This window comes from Ahaetulla prasina, chromosome 1, assembly GCF_028640845.1.
Source record: "Ahaetulla prasina isolate Xishuangbanna chromosome 1, ASM2864084v1, whole genome shotgun sequence".
Taxonomy (NCBI): domain Eukaryota; kingdom Metazoa; phylum Chordata; class Lepidosauria; order Squamata; family Colubridae; genus Ahaetulla; species Ahaetulla prasina.
In genome coordinates this window covers 254,398,502-254,413,410 of record NC_080539.1, presented here as the reverse complement: position 1 = coordinate 254,413,410, position 14,909 = coordinate 254,398,502, and the positions used below count along the sequence as shown (strand labels likewise).

The 14,909-nt window shown below is 40.3% G+C and overlaps 1 protein-coding gene across 1 annotated transcript; it reads right to left on the bottom strand.

Moving 5' to 3' along the window:
- Positions 1 to 3,136: 3,136 nt before the first annotated feature.
- Positions 3,137 to 4,066, bottom strand: LOC131184692 (olfactory receptor 11L1-like). Its single transcript, XM_058156376.1, has one exon. The coding sequence runs from the start codon at positions 4,064 to 4,066 to the stop codon at positions 3,137 to 3,139; it is 930 nt and encodes a 309-aa protein (XP_058012359.1).
- Between the last annotated feature and the right edge of the window lie 10,843 nt (positions 4,067 to 14,909).

The window sequence follows — 14,909 nt, the reverse complement described above, 5'->3', positions numbered from 1 at the left end:
TGAACTACATATATTTTCTTTTGGTTGAATCACATGGACTCTGTCTGGCTGTATTTTGAGAAAATACACCCCCACCTCAGCCATGACATACCATATTGTTGGCTGTTGTTGTTACTTAGGACTCCCTCTATAGATGTGATTTCAGTGCTCTTTGTTCCATTGTGGAACCAGCAAATCTTCAAAAGCCAATGCTACCTAAATTCAGCTTGCTTTGTAGCCATCTTCTTTTCCATTTCCCCCAAACTTTAGTGAAATTTCTCCCTTCCTGACAGCTCTTATCCATTTCAACTTTATCTCCTCCCAGTCTGAGAATTTATTTCTGAGTAAAAAATACCTGTTTCACCCCAAGTAAACTGTCAGGCTTCATCTTATCAGCACAGTTTGTCTAGAAGACCTTATGACAAAATGGCAAACAGCATATAACTTCTCTGGACTAGGCCATACTACAGTTGGTTTGAAATTGGAGAAGATTGTGTGAGGAATGATGTATATAGCTGTGTGGAAGTGCTCTATGATGCTAGAAAAATTGTAGCCCTTGATACCAGAAAATACAGCAAACCAAGTTGAACAAGACTGAATTTGTATTCATATGAGATTCCTAGTTTTTTCTTTATGAGCTTCACTGACTTTGATAACTACAATAATGAATAAATGCATTAAAAATATTAAATCAACAAGATAATTATAGAGTTGTGATTTAGAGCCAGAATAGAGACAAATCTCTAAAGAAATAGAAAAAGGAAAAAAAACTTGTTTTATTTAAGTTAACAAGTTCCCCAATGTTGCTGCCAAGTAATAATTAATGGGGGGAGGGGTAGAGAAGATGGCAAGAGAATAGAAATTTGCATAACTAAATCTTTCACTAGTTACCTATGCCAAGTCTTTCATTTCTGGAAGGAATCCTTTACCATTACTCTAGACCATAGATGTTTGCCGGTCATTAATTCAGGAGCCACACGTCAGATTTTGTGCACCATGTCAAGTGCATAAGTGCAAGGGCCCTTTTTGTAAAGAGGTTTCAGGGATCAAATGGACACTATAAGCCCTTAGAAGGCTTACAGCTCCCATTTTATCTCTTAAAGTCTCCAACCACCCAAAAAATGCAAAACAGTAGTGCAAATACTGTATATATGCATGTGTACATATATATATAGACATGCTTAGATGATCCCTTGTTGAGGTAGTCATTGTTATTCTCCTTCACTTAGGTTTGTATATTTGTTTTTTAATTTATTAATATAGATTTATATCTTTTTTATATCTGCTGTTTTTATAACTACTTCAGCACTGCATCCAACTGTTGTGTGCAGCCCAGAATCACATTTGAGGAGGTGGACAGTTGTATATATTTTATTAATAAACAAACAAATAATAATAAATATAGATATTTGTTTCCTTTTAAGCCACTTTGGAAAAGTGGAATATGTTTTGCCATAGTTTATTATGTAGAAATTGGTGCTCAGTGCAAGAGCATCTGCCTTCCTCCCTGAAATAGAGGGAGGGTGGTGTTATCTACTTACAATATTTTCCTTATGTTATAATAGGGAACAGCTTCCTACACTTGCCCCAAACTGCAGATTGCAATTGATAAATATACCATTTACTGTAATTCTTGTTTAATGATTGCTTTCACACTTAGAACAGCGAGAAAAAGCATCTTGTAAATAATCTTCGCATTTACGATCTTTGCAGGTTTGTAGAGCAAAGGACAGCTGAAGTAATAAGCACAGTTCCAGTTTCACTTAGTAACTGCCTTACTTAATAACTGAGTTGCTGTTTCCCTTCCAGAATTTTGCCTCTTAATTTTATTCCCACAATAGCGCTGCATATTATGTCACGGTGAGATAGGGCAATTATTCCCAAAGCTAGCCCAGTGAGCTTCATGGCAAAGGGAAATTTTAATCCACATCTTCCCAATCCTCAAAACAACCCTCTCTACTCACTATTTTATGCTGTTTGTTGCAATGTACCTCTCAGTTCACTCTTGTCAAGTAATACAACAAAAGGACTCCTGTATTATTCCTCCCCCAGAATGCAGGTTGTGAGAAAAGGCGTAGACAATTTTGGTTGGCCCACCTCACTTCCTTCTTAATGTTTCCTCAATTATGACACTTTTCCAAATGCAGCAGTGCCTGCATACTCTGCTTTTAAAAAGAAATGAGTGACATTCCATTTCAAAATTTCAGCTGATCTGCTGTATCCTCCAATCTAGCATTCCTCGAATCTATGACAATGAAAGACACTCTTATTTACAGCCATTTATAGCAGGCAGGAATTATTCAGTGGACAGTAATGAGTTAGACATTATCTTCTAGAGCCCTGTTTTTCACATTTTTTCAGTTAACAATAACAGAGTTGAAAGGGACCTTGGAGGTCATCTAGTCCAACCCCCTGCTCATGCAGGAGACCTAGGGATTCGAACTGCTGACCTTTCTGATCGACAAGCTGAACGTCTTAGCCACTGAGCCACCTAGGGAGCACAATTCTTCATTGGTGGACATCCGTCCTTCGCAATTCTTTGCAGCCTGAATAACAATAGCCTACCTTAAAAGATCTTCCTACAACTGCCACAAGCATGTGATAAAAGACCCATCTAGAAACAGCTATAATTATTCTGCTGATCAGGAAATGGATATCTATCTCTAAATTCTGCTCAAGGCTTACCATGGATAAGATTACTTTTGTATTTATATGGTTTGAACTTAGGAATTCATTCCACTCTTCTTAGTATTCCAAAGACTGGTTTGTCCTTTGTTGTGCATTTATTATGCCCAAATGATGTATTGAGCTAATGTGGGTGAAGAGTCACTGTTGTACAATTATATTAGAAAACATATTTTATTTTCTGTTTCAAAAAAACAACAACAATTTCTTCCTTGTTTGGCTTTGGCTTTTTTTTTTTAATTAATTGTTACAACAAAAAACACATCCAACAATAATACAGGTTTGAAGACAATTCCTCAGTGTATGTCATGTGCTAATAGGCAGCATAAACATATATAAACTGATGTTTACAAGGACTCAAGAATGTCACTTTATTGTCAGATAAAAGCACATGTGAGAGTCTTCTGTTCAAAAAGATGTTTGTTTCCCTCAGCTTGTCAATTTTGTCTGGTGAGATTTATGATATTTTCCTTTACTTGTTCTTTATATGGTAGAGGATCTTTTCCACAGCTCTTTTCACATCTTTGTTTCTCAGGGTATAGATAATTGGATTCAACACTGGAGTGACAATAGCATAGAGCAAAGAGACAACTTTGTCCATTTCAGAAGTCTGATCAGAATGAGGGCACAGATATGTAAAGATTACTGTCCCATAGAAGATAGTAACCACCATGAGGTGACTGGAACAGGTAGAAAAGGCCTTATGCCTTCCTGACACAGAAGGGATATGGCAGATGGTTGAAACAATCAGCATATACGAAGTCAACGTCAGAAGAAGAGATAGGAGGACAACTATCCCAGCGACCAGGAATGCTATTGTGTCAGCTGTGAAAGTATTTCCAGTCGAGAGCTTAATCAAGGGCCCCGAGTCACAGAAGAAGTGGTTGATCTGGTTGCTGCTGTTAAATGGAAGCTGTGAAATGAAGGCTATGGGCAGGAAGGGGGTCAAAAATCCAATCAGCCAGGAACCCAAGGCAAGGCAGACACAAGCATGGCTATCCATGAGAACTGGATATTGCAGTGGGTGACAGATGGCTAAATACCTATCATAGGCCATGGTAGCCAAGAGAAAGAACTCTGTGGAACCAAAGAAAAAGAAGAAATACATCTGAGTGAGGCAGGCCCAGAAGGAGATGTCACAGGATGCCCTGAGGACATTTCCTAGCAGCTGAGGAAGAGTAACTGAGGTATAACACATCTCAAGGAATGAGAAATGCCTCAGGAAGAAGTACATGGGGAATCGCAAGCTCACATCTATATGGGAGAGGACAATGATCAAAGTATTGCCAAAGAGTATGAAGAAATAGATGGAGAGGAGAATGACAAAGGAGAGTAACGGGAACTCCTGAAGCTCAGGAAAGCCGAGCAGCACAAATGTCGGGGTGGAGGTGCCATTCAGCATATTCTCAGTCCGGTCTGCACAGCCAGCATAAAAAGGAAATGGAAGACATAGGAAAGAAACAAAATGTATTTGAGAATAGAGATGCTGGGGGAAAAGGCATTTATTCTTCCAATAAACACATTCTAGGCATCCATTCACCCTTTTCAACTTTTGATTCGAACAAAGCCACCAGAATTAATTTGGTACAAATGCACATTTCATATACAACACAAGTATTAGGGGATAGTGTACTCACAATTTATTGGAGCTTTCCATAGATATCTAATGGCCATTTGGGGAAGAAAATGCTGGAATAGATAGACTTTTGGTCCAATTAGCATAACTTACAGTCTTTCTTAAACATATCCATTTCAAAAATGACTTTTTCAGAACAAATACGATACACACAGATTTTCTATTTCCCTTGTGTGCAGATATGGTTATGATAACAACTGAATGCACACATAATTTCACCAAACGTTGTTCTGTTTTCCTGATAAATGGAATATGTTAATCACCAAGATGCCCTGGATTCTGAAGTAAAGAATCACTAAAAAATATCCAGCAACAACAAATACAGTATTCTGCAGTATTCTATTTTCCAAATGTAATACTCTTTAACTCTTAAAACAATCATTATCTCCAGAAATTGAGGTTAGTTTTATCAGGGATCAAAAATGGTTCACATAAGATACTGGAAAGCAAACTCTTTGTGAAAGAGCATACAACTCTGAGAGCATATAAAGAAATATGTCAACTTTGTGGAATGAAAACTTCCGCATCCTAGTTGTTAGCCATACACTATACTGATTTGGTCCTCCAGGCCTTTACAGATTGCCCACATTGTTTTATGTTTTCCTCAGCGGCCATAAGAATAATAAAAAAGTAAAAGGTTATGCAATTATCTCATAACAACTCAAGGACAGAGAGATGAAAGGTTACTCCTGTCACTAACCTTAATCAAAGTCACTTTCCCACTTACTGTGATGTAATTAGAGCAGATGAAAAGCACAGAATTTCTATTATAGTAGCCTCAATCCAGTCCAGAGAATAAAAGGTTCAGACAATTGTCATACTTATCAGCTGATCATCTTTGGGTTGGAGAGAAAGATTCCACTTACATCTTTCTTTAAACATTCTTTCTCTCTTTACTACATTTGGATTTAACGTGTAACATGTGCCGCAAGCTATCCCTGTCAGTGATGCCTACCTTTCAAAACCACTCAAAGCAGCAATCACATAAGGTATAAGAATCACACCCAAATTTTGCATGCATCAGCCATGCTTCCACTTCTCTTCAAAGGCCAGCAAAGCAGGCTAGTAGTGGCAATGACAGAAAAAGCACAGAGCTGCTGTTATAACCAGCTGGGGGCCTCAGAGGATTGCAGAAAGTTGCCTCAAAATAATAACATCACATGGACCAATTTCCCAGTTAACTTAATTGGAAAGTTGGTTCAACTGGGGAGACAAAAGACTGTTTACAACTTTCTTTCCTCAACCTGGTGCCCTTGGCCTGAAGTTGCAGTTTTGCTTCAATTGCTCTAATAGGTGGCCTGCGGAGTCATTGGCTTGCTTTTGCCTGGAAGAACTGGTGTCCTACAATGATGTGGACAATTTACCTCTCCTTCTATTGTATGCCTGACCTGTAGATAGAAAGCAAAAAAGCCATACTGCCAATAGCTTGTGTATCTAATGGGCTTGAAATTATGACTGGTTACAGCTCTGGTGTAATTTAATTTTATTACCTATCTTCTATTGTTAGTAGAAGATTGGTGTATGTGAGAGAGAGATTAGGAGCATGAATTTTTGAAGGTACAAATCAAATATCTATTTGTACATTACTATTAATTTACTTGATCTTTCCTATATTAGTTGTGAAGTGGAGGCAAAAGAAAAGGCCAAACTTTAAATCTCACATTGGACCACCAGATTTTGGTAAAAATTTAAGTAAGTAGTAAGATTTTTTAAAAATATTTTAATTTATGGGATTGTTATGGATACCATATTACTGACCCATCTTTAAAATATTACAGGCACTTGAAATCATTTTTGCCCAAACGTCTGTACAAATTATGTAATTAATATAGAGGATTGCTTTGAAGGACGCTGGGAAGATCTGTTACCAAAGCCGCAATCAGATAAATGAGACTTGAGTCCAAGCCAAAAAAGTGGGGTTTACAAAAATGCCTCAGGCAGGTGTTTCTCCCCACCCCTGGTCACTTCCAGTTCACGTGAGATAAAAGATGATACAAGAGTAATGGGAGGAAGGAAAGCACATTCAGACTTGTAAGATTGTGTTAACTACAACTATTCTAATAAAAGTAGCTTTAGGTCTATGTGGTGTCTATTTTTTAGTCTGGTCTACCTTATAGAGCTAACAGCTTATCACCTAAATTCTTGCAGCATCTCATTTTAAAAAGTTATACAGAGTTACTAGACATCATTCCTTGCCTTTGTGTTCTGTTCTTACATTTAAAACTATATTTTTTTCAGAGTAGTCCAAACTAGGCTTTGTAAAAACAAATGACAGTCATGACTTCATAAGTCATGTGTACAAAAGGTATGTGTACTTTTTTTCCCATCATGGAAACACTGTACTTTATTTGGCTTACTATACAAGAGATGCTTCTGTGTAGTCATTGTGTGTTTGGTCAAATCTGACTGCACAAAAAAGTTCTGCTACTTTAAGTGTTTTCAGAAACTGCCAAGACCTTCTGTCTGTAGCTGAGATTCTCCAGAGTCCCCCAACACCCCAGGAGTTTTTTGTGATACTTTTATTCCTGGGGCTTGAACAACTATTTACAGATGGGTTGGCTTAGCCATAGAAGAAATGGCTGAGAGGCAGGATGCAAGCTTGGCATTCTGTCTGATTTTTTTTTTTACTGCCTTTCTGGGGGCACGTGGTCTTTCCTTAAACCTGGATGATTACCTTAGGATATCTTGTGAGGTGAATGAGACCAGCTGGTATCTTTAAGTGGTGCAAATGGACCTAATGATTATTTCTCCTGGGTGGGAAACTGTGCTTTGTCAGTTCACTGAGCACAGGAGTCTCTTGTCTATGGGGATTCTTCAGTCATCCAGGTCATGGTTGTCCCAAAGGTGCTTTTTTCAAGAGGCAACTGGATTTTCTTGGTTTCCAGAAAGTACAGTTGCCTCTTGAAAAAGCACCTTTGGGATAGGAGTCTCTTCCATTGCTTCGGAGTGGGCGAGGCACATGATTGCTCACTGATAATAAGTGGATCTTCCTTCCAATTTATTTTAGTTTTCTCTCATGATAATATGGCATAGTAACATGCCACCAATTGTAGAAAGTTAGCACCTACCCCTCTCCTAGAAGAATAAAATATTTTGAGAAATATTAAAAAGGAATATTTTCCCCTGAATGAGAAATGGAGAAACATGTTTTCTTAGAGGGAGAAAGCAGTCCCCACCTTCCTTAATAGTCCACAGAAGATGTCAGCACTTAAGAGATAAAGAGATAGATAGATAGTTAATATTCATAGGCAAAAAATTATCTGCAACAAGGTCTGAACAAAGGCAGAATGGGATTAGCCCTCATTCAAAATGTTAATTTGTTAATATCTCTCTTTAGCTTGGCATTTTGTAGCCCAAATATGCTCACCCGCTTTCTGGAGAGCTTTAATGACCCCTCTGCTAAAGGGTTTCACTTTATGAGCAAGAGTATCTTGGCTTGAGTTTAAATGGACTCCAGAGAATGGTAGAGGACAGGAAGGCCTGGAGGAATGTTGTCCATGGGGTCGCGATGGGTTGGACACGACTTCGCAACTAACAACAACAAACTTGGCTGCTGATAGTTATCCTTGTATTTTAACTATTTTAATTCCTCAATGTGCTCTGGCAACCTGCCTGTGTCAGGCCTGAAAACCATATTTGACTTTAGGATTCCATACGCTGCCACATTTTTCCCCTGAGGGGAGGAAGGGGTAACATTCTTCAAGCGGTCAAGGTCGGATGGTGTTCACATCTGTAGGAAGAGTGGCAAGAAGATATTCGAATGAACTGGGAGAACATAGGACCATGTGACCATCAAAGGGGTCAGGGGGGTGGGACTCTTGGGGTTTGTATAACTTGGAAAAGAATCCGGAAATTCAGTTTTGGAATTTCACTCATCGTGTGCCGGTTTCCTCATGCTAGTAAAGAACTCTGGAAAACAATGGCTTCTGAGTTTTTTTAATGCAGAAGAGGTTTTTCTGGAACCTTGACATTATTCCAAAACTCATAACTTTCTTTTGCTAACGGTACCCTCTCCTCCGCTCAGAGGGGGCCCGTTAGGGGGGTGCTGGGCCCCAGCCTCCGTAACCTCCACAGCGGTGCAAAGACCCAGCGAAGATGGAGGAGCAGCAAGCTGAAAGCGTGGATGTAGCACAGAAGCTTGAATCTAACGATTTAATTGAAATCCCCTACTTCCCATTGGAAGATATGACTCAAAAACCCGAAGTGGTAGAGCCTGCTTGTCAGCTTGGAGCACAGCCCAAAGACTCCGATTCATGGGTAAGCTGTCGTTCGGGAGAAAACATTTCCCCGGGGCGGAATGAAGAGCCCCCTCCCTCTTCTCAACCTCACTGGAGGACAGTAAAACCCGGAGAATCGGGAGAGTCACTGGATTGGGACCTGAGAAACCCCCTGAAATCCCAGTCCCTATTAGACCTCCCTGAAACTTTTGAGCGTTTGGAAGTGAGGCCTCGTATAAGCTCAGCTCACCCACCTCGAGAGCCTTTAGCTCAGCCTAAATTCACCTTCCCTCCCACCAGAGAGGGAGAAATCACTGAAGCTCAAAGCTGTTCCGATGAACGCAGGAGGACCTCCCTTCCCTCCTTCAGACGGCAGGGAGTTCAGGCAGCACCAGGGACTTGGAGGCAATCGCAACTCCCCTCTCCAATTGACTTTTCCCGCCAACAGAGGCCTACGCTGCCTCCAGCTGCTTCTATTCCTCCTGGTTGGGCATTTTATCCTGGACAAGGGTGGATCCAATACCAATGGCAACCAGCCAGTTCAGCACCTTTCTTTCCTGGGGGCCCCAGGCCGATGTTTGCCTCGTCAGCTGAAGCATCTCAAGGACTTAGTTCTGGGTTTCATCCGGAGACCAATGGAGCGGCTGAAAAATTGAACTCGATGGTGGAACAATACATACGGTGTTATGTAAATTACCAACAAGAAAACTGGTCAGATTTGTTACCATTTGCAGAAGTCGCATATAATAATGCTGTACACAGTAGCATGGGGTTAACCCCTTTTCAAGTAACCACCAGCATGGACTTCGTTCCAATGCCTGAACTCCCTGTGCAACCCCCCACTTCCGTTTCCCTAACGGACTGGATGAATTCGTTGAAAAAAGGTTGGGAAAATACAAAAAAGGCCTTGGCTGTGACAGCTCGGAATTACAAAGCCCAAGCTGACAAACACCGTTCCCTTCAACCCCCTTTTCGCATTGGAGATAAAGTCTTTTTATCTACTAAGTATCTGAGGTTGAGAATACCCAGCAGAAAATTCGGTCCAAAATTTTTGAGTCCTTTCCCCATTGTAAAAATTATTAATCCCGTTACCGTCCAACTCAAGCTCCCTCGAATGTTGGGGAAAATACACCCGGTATTCCATACCAGCTTATTAAAACCTGCTAGACAGTCTGGTCTGAGACCTCAACCTGCCGCTCCCCCACCACCCTTGATAATCCAAGGTGAAACCCACTATGAAATCAAGAAAATCCTTGACTCTAGACTATACAGAGGTCAATTACAATATTTAGTCCACTAGAAGGGATATCCATTATCTGAATCTACTTGGGTCAAAAGTTGGAAAGTAAATGCGGACAATTTGATTAAACAATTTCACGACACTTTCCCTGACAAACCTAAAAAACCTCTTGGAGAGGGGAGGGGGGATAGAAGGGAAGTGTGGACCACTGACACTCTTCTTTATCGACTCTTTGTTTTCTTTCCTAGGATATAGCTTCTTTTCCAAGGGGGGACGCCTGTCAGGCCTGGAAACCATATTTAACTTTAGGGTTCCAGACGCTGCCACATTTTTCCCCTGAGCGGAGGAAGGGGGGCTGAGGGGTATGGTAACATTCTTCAAGCGGTCAAGGTCGGATGGTGTTCACATCTGCAGGAAGAGTGGCAAGAAGATATTCGAATGAACTGGGAGAATGTAGGACCATGTGACCATCAAAGGGGTCAGGGGGGTGGGACTCTTGGGGTTTGTATAACTGGGAAAAGAATCTGGAAATTCAGTTTTGGAATTTCACTCATCGTGTGCCAGTTTCCTCATGCTAGTAAAGAACTCTGGAAAACAATGGCTTCTGAGTTTTTTTATGCAGAAGAGGTTTTTCTGGAACCTTGACAGCCTGATTTGTAACTCGGGGTTGCAGGTATTGCTGAGGAAAAGGAAGGTATTCAGACAGAATGGTTTAGGTTTCCATGATGGCTGTGACTCATTCATCTTCAGTGTGTATTCACCCATTTCTAATCTAATTACTGGTATTTAGGGCAGCTTTTTGCAAGCAAAGAAGCTTTTTGTATTTTTGTACAGGTAATCCTTGACTTACAACAGTTCATTTAGTGACCATTCAAAGTTACAAGGGCACTGAAAAAAGCGACATGATCGTTTTTCATACTTATGACTGTTGCAGCATCCCCATGGTCATGGGAGGGCGGGCGAGGCGAAGCACCCCTCCACAAAAGTGACATCAAGTTGGCTATGCCCACCCAGGGATGCCCACCCAGCCAGTCATTTGGGCAGAGAACCAGTTGTTAAAAAATTTGCAGCCCACCACTGCATAAAAACATAAAATTCCAGCAGCCAACTGCAAGAGTCAGTTTCCAAACAGCCAGGGAACAACACAGGTTCAAAACACAGAGAACAAAACAACTAGACAGAAGCCATCCCACCAGTGGTGGAATTCAAATTTTTTACTACCGGTTCTGTGGGCGTGGCTTGGTGGGCGTGGTGTAGCTTGGTAGGTGTGGTTTGGTGGGTGTGGCAGGGGAAGGATACTAAAAAATCTCCATTCCCACCCCACTCCAGGGGAAGGATATTGCAAAATCCTCCTTCCCACCCCACTCTGGTGCCAGCCAGATGTGGTATTTGCCAGTTCTCTGAACTACTCAAAATTTCCGCTACCGGTTCTCCAGAACCTGTCAGAACCTGCTGAATTTCATCCCTGCATCCCACCCACCCAGAAGAGGAGACCGAGTTATCCATTGGGGTGGGCAAGAAGGAAAAACTATTAAGAGAATTTGAACTTTGTTTCTAACCTGGCTTGTTCTTAAATCAATATAATTGCTGGTTTGTTATGATTTCTACTGTTTTCAATAAATACTACTCTCCTTATTTCTGGGATTTTTTGTGAGTTGACAAATATGGTTCATTCCTGCCTGGCACATAAAGTCTGAGACTCTTTCCAGCCAATTGCCAGTTATCTTTACTATATAGCAGATTAGACAAGTCAAACACCACCCTGAAACAAACTGATAGGAACAAAAATATAGAAAGCCAACTAAACTCAGTTCATTGGAGAAGGGAGATAGAAGCTGATGAAAGATGAACTGAAGGAACTGAAGGTGTCTCAACTATGAGTAAGGCAGTGAAAGCATCAGCAGCCATTCAATTTATTAATAAGGGCTGACAGATTCATGGTTTATCCCTTCCTTCCTGAATCTGATTTCAGCCATAGATATTAGTTAACAAGACAGTTCCTCCCTTGGCTAACAGCTGCATGATAGCAGAATCATCCTTCAAAGCATATGCATTTGTAAGACGCCACGAGTGACACATTATGCATCTCGTTCCACCTCTGTCCCAATTGACAGAGATAAAATTCTGTACTTAAATTTGTCATTTAAAAAATGATCATAGGTTTTGTTAGTAGAGTCATCATTGGGCAAAACATTCAGGGGAAGAGTTTAAAGCAGAGACCTGGGGACTTCAACTTCCAGAATTTCCCAGCCAGCCATGGCCTCAATTTCTTGGAGGTGAAGTCCACAAGCTGCCACAGCTGAATTACTCCTGGTTTATAGAGATATCTCAAAAGCTATTCTCATTGCCAAGACCCTGGGACTCTGCAACTGTCATAAATACATGCCAGTTGCCAAGCATCTGAATTTTGATCATGTGACCATGGAGATGCTGCAAGAGTCATAAGTGGGAAAAGTGGTCATAAGTCACATTTTCAGTGCTGATGTAACTTTGAATGGTCACTTACATGAATGGCTGTAAGTCAAGGACTACTGTACTTTTAAGTTTTAATGATGGGGTGCTGCTAGGGAAAGGGCATCCAACACTATTCCTACAACCACAGGAAAACTTGCTGGAGATTTTCTGTCAGTGTTCTGAAATGTAGACATTACTAAATTATCTAGATTAGATTCTTTCATTAGGTGGTGAAATTGACTATAGAATGGCCAAGGGCCCTGGAATTATATAAGGGAATCCACCCAATGTCTACTTACCCAAGAAATGGTTGGGCAGGTTAGGATGATTCCTTTAAAAATTTATTGATCAGATATACCTGAATGGGGCAACCCAACAAAATATCTAAACTATCAAATATGACAGCACCTGGAAAAAGGGGAATGGATTACCAAAACATGGGACATTTCTAGCTTCTCATCTTTAATCTGCAGATATGGACTTGCACTTAGTTTTTAATTAGTAATGGAAATTCCTCCCTCCCTCAAGAATTATTATAGCCTCAATTGTATTCCATCAATACTTTGTTCTTTTGTCCAAACAATAAGATGCTAAAAATTATATGTCATATAAAACAAGCGATTCTAATGAAAGAGATGGATGGATGGATGGATGGATGGATGGATGGATGGATGGATGTGACATCAAGAGCCTGAGAACTTCTGTTCTTTGCCCTTGAGGGCTGATCCTGCTTCCTGCTTGCTCCAGTGCCTGGATGGATCACCTACTTGTTGGCAGGGCAGAAACATATTATCTTCAACTTGCCCCTGGGCTACTGGGAAGATGGCTCCACCTGAGGTTTCTGGCCCTGCATCCAAAGCAATACTCTCCTTTTTCCTCAATGCCAGCTGGGTACCCTGGTCCACTGGATGCATGCCATTCAGTCTTACACAAATGCCCCCATTCCAATTAGTTGGTGTGGAACTTTCAACACCTCATCCCCATCCCTGCTCTTGCTTCCAGTGATCATTATATAGTGAACTGCTAGAAAGGAGCATTTCAAGATCAGTAATGGAATGATGAAATTTTGTTTTTTTTAAAGAGGATCAAACTGGTAAGAGTTCTGCTAAGTTTCCCCCTCTCATCCAAAGTAAAAACACAACTGTCAGACTGTCGTTTTTATTTTTATTTTTTACCAGTCTTCAAGAGTCCTGCCCACAGAAAGGAAAACAATTGGCACCTGCTTTTTTGGCAAGGGTGAAAGGGGGGCATGAAGCAGGGAAATCCACCAATTCACAAACTACCTCCTGGCCCCCTTAGAGGTAGAATGGAAGAAGATCTAGACATCTGGAAAGAGGTATCTCAAAACAGCATCATTTCTGGACAGTCTAAGCATAAGATATAGACAGCTGGACTTGAAGTGAGGAAAAAAACCCTAATGTTTAGCATCTTGCATAATTTTAAGAGTTCATAGTCTGTTTCTTGTTCTTTTTTGCTATTTCACATCACTTTGTGACTTTCCTTCAATTTTGCTTTAGGCTGTTTCACCTGTTGTTTTCTCTCTCGCTTGTCCTTTTTTACTCAGTAGCAACAAATTTTGTGGCCCCAAGCTCATGTTTTAATTAATTCACACCAAACTCCCCCCACTTTTCAAAAGTACACCACAATTCTAGGAGCATTTACTACCCTTAAGGAAAGATAAACGGCTCTGTTGGGTTTTTAAAATGTTTTGCTTCTTTCATGTTCTCTTTTCACAAATAATGGTAAATATCACAGCCTTGTTAGTGTCTTCCTTGATTGCCAAAGCGAGCAAGCATCATCTTTCTTGCCCTAGAGAAAAAGAAATATTCCATACTTCCCTTTCCATATTCTCCCTCCTACCTACTTCACATCATTATCAGAACGGCAATAAACAGGGGAACATTTAGTAAAAACAAAACAAAACCTCCCTTGGCATTTTAAGGCAGAGTCCCAAGAAAACTGAAGAATGACTCTGGAGAAATGCAAAGATATGCCTTTCTCATCACCCTCCTCCCCAAATCATCACAACTAAGATGAAAGGAAATGTATTATTCAAAGTTTTATATTTTTCTACAGTAAAATAAAAAGGTTCTGTAAACTGGAAAGAAACAGAGATCATTATTTCTGTAGAAAACTCAAAATAATTCAGTTCTATAAAAATTCTCAATAAATCCTTATTGCTTTGGATCCAGCTTTTATTAACTTCAGAAAAGTGCTGTGAATAATGTGAATGTGTATAAATATGCAGCAGAAATTTGCAATGTTCACAGCAATGTATTTATGTGTGTGTGTACATACACACATTCACACACACACACTCACACAGAGTGATCTGTATTTTGCAAGTTCCTTCTCAAAGATCTACAACATAGGTCTCATATTGATACAGCCGTATTATAGTCAGATATCTCAGGGATGCCAATATTTATCAGAGATAGGTAGGTTCCTTTGGCAGGAAGTCCTTGATAGATTTTTGATCCCCATAAAATTCTTAAAAATAAACTCCCTAAGGTTGAGCTTGGTTCCTAATGAGGTTTTTAACATATTCATGCAGATGGCTTGGCTGATGTAGAAGTGATTTGCTATCATCTTTTTCCAAAAATATGAGCCAGCAGTGTGCAGCAGCAGACAAAAAAAAATGCTATTACAATCCTAGGTTGTATAAAGAGAAGCATAGAATCAAGATCACAAGAAGTAT

What these genes read in the sequence shown, in the direction of transcription:
- LOC131184692 (XM_058156376.1), bottom strand. Translation starts at nt 4,066, where the DNA reads ATGCTGAATGGCACCTCCACCCCGACATTTGTGCTGCTCGGCTTTCCT.